Below are 5,236 nucleotides of genomic sequence, written 5' to 3'. Positions count from 1 at the left end.
CTCTATTCTGTTGCGTTAATTATGATGGCGGGAAAAGGTCTTAGAGCAGACGATTTAATTAAGAGACGCGGCCGATCGGTTTTGTTTAATTGCTGGGGGTTTTTAATCGAAAAAGAGGGCAGCAGCGTGTGATCGTTGGATAAGCGCCACATACCACGGAGCACGGATGGGGGCATTTTCACGGAGCAGGCAAGCCTCGCCCGTTCACATATACGTCTTCTGAAACCTCGCTCGCACAAAACCGCATGACAGATCGCACCCGTCGGCCATGGCGTGCCAGCAGTCCCGCGCCTACGCGGCCATCCTCCAGCGCAGCGCCGCCGCCGACCCGCGCCGCGTCGCCTCCCTCCACGCGGCGATCCTCAAGCCGGGCCTCCTCGCCTGCGACCAGTCCCTGGCCAACCACCTCCTCATCGCCTACTTCAGGTCGCCGCTCCGGCCCCGCCACCACGGCCTCCGCCTGCTCGACGAAATGCCCCGCCGCAACGCCGTCTCCTGGGCCGCCGCCGTCTCGGGGCTCGCGCAGGGGGGCCGGCCCCGCGAGGCGCTCGCGCTCTTCCGCGCCATGCGGCGCGAGGGGGCCCCGCCCAGCGAGTTCGCGCTCGTGAGCGCGCTCAACGCCAGCTCGCTCGTCGCCCCCGCCGGCGCGCACGCGCGGCAGCTCTACGCCCTCGCCGTCCGGCTCGGCTTCCAGTCCCACGCCTTCGTGCTGAACGCGTTCCTCGCGGCGATGGTCCGGCACGAGCGGCTCGCCGACGCCGTGCGGCTGTTCGAGTGGGCCTCTGGCCGCCGCGACGTCGTCTCGTGGAACACGCTGCTCGCCGGGCTCGCGCGCCGCTCGCGCACGCGCATGTGGATTCTCTGGCGGAGGATGGCACGGGAAGTCGCCGGGGCCGACGGGTTCTCTTTCAGCACCGTGCTCTCGGGGCTGACGGCCGACGCCGACACGGTGAGCGGTTTGCAGGTCCATGGGCAGCTTGTCAAGAGCGGCTTCAGCGATGACGTCTGCGTGGGCAACTCCCTGGTGGAGATGTACACGAAGAACGGGGCCCTGGAGTCCGGCGCCAGAGCGTTCGCCGAGATGCCGCGGAGAGACGTCGTGTCTTGGACGGAGATGGCCGCCGGTTGGCTGCACTCCGGCGAGCCCGCCAAGGCCATCGGAGTACTCGGTCCCATGATGCTCGAAGGAATTAGGCCGAACAACTACACATTGGCGACGGCAGCCAATGCCTGCGCGACCCTCGCCGGTCCGAGCGAAGGGTGCAAGGTTCATGGATACGCCATCAGACTGGGAGAGGGCTCTGATGTCGCCGTGAACAACGCGCTCATCGACATGTACTCCAAGTGCGGCCTGGCGGACACCGCGCACAGGGTGTTCCAGTCAATGCGGCAGCGACCAGTCATATCCTGGACGACGATGATCATGGGGTTCGCGCGGAACGGGCAACCTCAGGACGCCGTGAAGGTGTTCGACGACATGCTTCTGGAAGGCGTCGCGCCTAACCACGTCACGTTCCTCTGCGTCCTCCATGCCTGCAGCCAAGGCGGGTTCATGGAGGAAGCCTGGATATACTTCAGAGCCATGACAGACAAGTTCCGCATCAAGCCCGGCGAGGATCACTACGCCTGCATGGTCGATCTCCTCGGGAAGGCAGGCCATATAGAGGATGCCGAGGAGCTGATATCGCGGATGCCGTTCCGCCCCGGGGTTCTGGTCTGGCAGGCGCTGCTCGGTGCTTGTCAGCTCCATGGCAATGAGGCCGCAGCAAAGCGGGCTGCAGAGCGCGCTCTTGCGCTTGAGAAGGAAGACCCATCGACATACCTGCTGCTGTCGAGGACGCTTGCGAGTCGGCACGACTGGGGCGGCGCCGGAAGGTCGAGAGGGCTCATGGGGGACAGAGAAGTCATGAAGCTGCCTGGGTCTACCTGGTTGCAGTCCATGCCCGAGACTGAGAGTGCCCAGGCTTGCACAGCATGAACAGTAATGCAAAATGCACATTTTCCTAATGGAAGCACTTGGAATCATTTTCTGGCCTGAAAGGCTTCAGGCTACGAAGTAAAGTAGGTATTTCAGTTATCTGAGTGAATGTCATTTTGGCTTGGATGGAAGTGAATTCACAGTTTTCCTGAATGGATTTCTGCATGATCCAACTGGCAAGAGTCTAATGTGATCAACGACTATCCATTCTGTAGAGGCCAAAACAATTATTCATTGACCTTGCTTAATAACAATTAAATAAGTGTACATCCTCTTGATAGCCCTTGATATATGCTCTTTTTTTCCAATGCAATGAAAGCCATACATAGTCCTGATCGTGTAGGTAATTAGTAATTACAGACTAGAGCTCATGGAGTGGGGAAAAACTGTTCAATATGCAAGCTGTGCAGCTCAAGCCAGTGCCATTTGGCATCCTCTGAAGTGTGAACCATTACAAGAATCGGTCCTGCAGACTGCAGGCGATGATATCAGGCCACATTTGAGGTCTCCAGGAGAGGCTCGATGTAGTCCTTGAACTTGGCCTTGTTTATCGCGCCTTCTCTTCGGCTCCCTGGCACCTCCTGCCCGTTCTTGAAGAGGATCAACGCCGGGAGACCGTAAACCTTGTACTTCTCGATAATTTGAGGATTTGCGTCATGGTCGATCTTGACAATCTTTAATCTCCCCTCGTATTCCTGTTTCATAAGAAAATCGCCAACTATCAGAGATACGAATTAAAATAACAGACTTGCACTCTAAATTTCTTTAACTTTTCAGTGCGCTGCTGAGGCCTGCAGAAAATTTTCCATGCACCCTTAATTTGACTCTCTTTGGAAAAAAAAAACTACTGGGTAGGTGATTGTTCACATAGAGTACATTGATGTCTGTACACATTGGCCAATTGATCAGGGAGTTTTCATGATTGCTAGTGAGACCAATTTTGGAGGTTCCAAACTAAGCCTCTCCATTGTCCAAGGATCTACTTATACCAAACTAATCTAGGAAGGCATCCCAGGCTCACCGCATCAACCAAATCATTAAGGCTATGGTTAATTTTATGCAGTCTAAACATATTATCCATGGTATCTTGGCAATCTGACAACCTGCCATATACTCCCTCTGTGATTCCTTGCAGTGATTACTACTTCGCCATTGATTTCAGCAAGCATTTTGGGCCTTTGTTCTACCACTTGTTACAGACTCACATGAAGGCAGTTTTACTGTGGTAAGATGCACAGCTCAGACCAGAAAACTTTCTGGGAACTGCTGAATTTCCTGTTCTTTTAGTAACAACATGGAGTTCGTACATCCACAGACGCCGTGACAGGTCAGGTTGCTGGTAGCTGCTGAGTGCCCCCTTCTCTTTACTAAGGTGTGTGTGGCCATGGAGTTCACGCATCAGCTGTTCACAGGATGCCAACGACTTACGGCTACCACTGACATTATTCCGCGACAGTTGCTATCCATACCATACAGCAGGAACTGAATTATCCACCGCAGCAAAACTAGAACTGCGAGCGCCGTGTGGTTTGGTGTTTCTGCGATTCTCAACTAGACGAACACGACGAGGCCGGGCGGCAGCGCGTACCTCGGAGGCCCAGTCGACGACGGGGGCGACGAGGCGGCAGGGCCCGCACCAGTCGGCGACGAAGTCGACGAGCACGGGCAGGTCCGACTGCATGACCTCCGCCTCGAACTCGCCCTCCCCGACCAGCTTCACCGCCCCGCGGCACCGGACGCGCGCGCGCGCCAGGGCGGGCGCGCGGCAGAGGAGGGGCCCCGCTGCCCGAGGGAGCGCGACGGCGAAAGGGAGCCGGCGGGAGGAGGAGAAGGAGAGGGGCGAGCGGAGGGGCGGAGGGGGCGCGAGCGTGGACGCGGTGGTGCTCGGCGCGGATGCCATGGGGGAGGGGGAGGGGGAGGGGGGAGAGCTGCACGATGCCGATGAGGCGGGGCGGGTAGGAGGAATCTTCTGGAAGGTGCCACCTGGCCACCGGTTTGTGCGACGAGCGGGTTCGTTTCTGGTCGTGAGGCCCACGGCTTTCGGGGCCTCGGCCTGGTTTATCCAACGCGCAAAATTTGTGTGGCCCATGTATAATAACACGCACCCCTAAAACAAAATGTAATACTAACACGCAGTGAGGGTTCTGGAGGAAAAAAAAACTCGGCCAGAAAAGGACCGTTGGGTCATTGTCTCTCTTCTCCTCCTCGTCTCTGATATGATCAGACCAAGAGGGTAACTGTCACGACCCTGTTTGCACGCTCTACCCAATCTTCTTCATTATCCATAGGCCACAACTCTCTCTTTTCATGACACACCTCAAAAGGCACACGTAGAGGCGCAGAAGGGTGGGCTATGAGCCTATGAGGCAAAACAGGAGTTGTGTGAGGGCTATATAGCACAATGCTCAGTTGTATCAATATGGGGTTGCGAGAACCACCGACCTCACGCCCATCATGAGGTCCGCGGATCGTGTCGGCGTCCGACGTTTTTCAAGAAATTGACCATTAAAGGAGCAAAGCGCGTGCCTCTCTCCAGTTGAGAATTTTGTCTCGTGAAGCAATGGACGCGCATGATGTTGTTCCGATGGCTTTCAAGATGGGCTTGAGCCGGACAATGAGTTATTGAGCCCGAGCTCATATGAGCTCTTTATCGTGGGCGTTGTTTTGTGCATGAGGATCTGTGCCATTTGTTTATACAGGAGGTGGTGGGCTGCTAGAAAATGAGGACTGTTTAGTAATACGTATAGGGTACGGGTGGGTAGTGGGCCATAATTAACCGGATGGAAGACGGCCATTCGGGGTGAGACGAGGCGAGCCGTGGCACAGAATATGCGTGCACGTCTGATCCGTGGGCCAGGACGTTTCTTTTGTCCGTACGTTGGGGTCAGGGATCAGATGGATGCACCGTTCTAGCTGTCCCCGTTCTAGTGTCTTCTTCATTTTTTGGGTGCTAGAGACTTGGTGGTGGACAGCAAGCGCGCGGCAGTGGCGGCAACAAGCCATGGAGTTCCTCGTGCAGACAATATGCGGGTTCGTAAATCCTTCTGTTTTTCTCGTGGTTGAATCACTGGATTAGCTATCTGGATTGATTTACTGAAAGGGATTTGGTTCTGGTTCGTCATCAATCAGATCTACTTTCCTGGAATAGGTAGGCAAGAGTATAGTGCCAGCTCATGTGGTAGAAAAGGGTGCGGCACAGCAGACACGGGCGATGGGGGATGAAAAGCCACCGGAGCAGCATGTGCGGAGCAGGATCAC

At 56.1% G+C, this 5,236-nt stretch overlaps 1 protein-coding gene across 1 annotated transcript; it reads right to left on the bottom strand.

Moving 5' to 3' along the window:
• Positions 1-2,252: 2,252 nt before the first annotated feature.
• Positions 2,253-3,928, bottom strand: LOC119357098 (thioredoxin X, chloroplastic-like). Its single transcript, XM_037624086.1, has 2 exons — positions 3,567-3,928; positions 2,253-2,673 (listed from the first exon to the last, which is right to left on the bottom strand). Exons 1-2 carry the CDS (start codon positions 3,876-3,878, stop codon positions 2,467-2,469), a joined length of 519 nt encoding a protein of 172 aa, XP_037479983.1. The 5' UTR covers positions 3,879-3,928; the 3' UTR covers positions 2,253-2,466.
• Positions 3,929-5,236: the final 1,308 nt, after the last annotated feature.

Source organism: Triticum dicoccoides, chromosome 2A (assembly GCF_002162155.2).
Source record: "Triticum dicoccoides isolate Atlit2015 ecotype Zavitan chromosome 2A, WEW_v2.0, whole genome shotgun sequence".
Classification (NCBI taxonomy): domain Eukaryota; kingdom Viridiplantae; phylum Streptophyta; class Magnoliopsida; order Poales; family Poaceae; genus Triticum; species Triticum dicoccoides.
This window is presented reverse-complemented; position numbering and strand designations above follow the sequence as displayed.

What these genes read in the sequence shown, in the direction of transcription:
- LOC119357098 (XM_037624086.1), bottom strand. Translation starts at nt 3,878, where the DNA reads ATGGCATCCGCGCCGAGCACCACCGCGTCCACGCTCGCGCCCCCTCCG. An exon ending in TCGTCGACTGGGCCTCCGAG is followed by an intron (nt 2,674 to 3,566) that starts GTACGCGCTGCC and finishes CTTATGAAACAG; the next exon opens with GAATACGAGGGGAGATTAAA.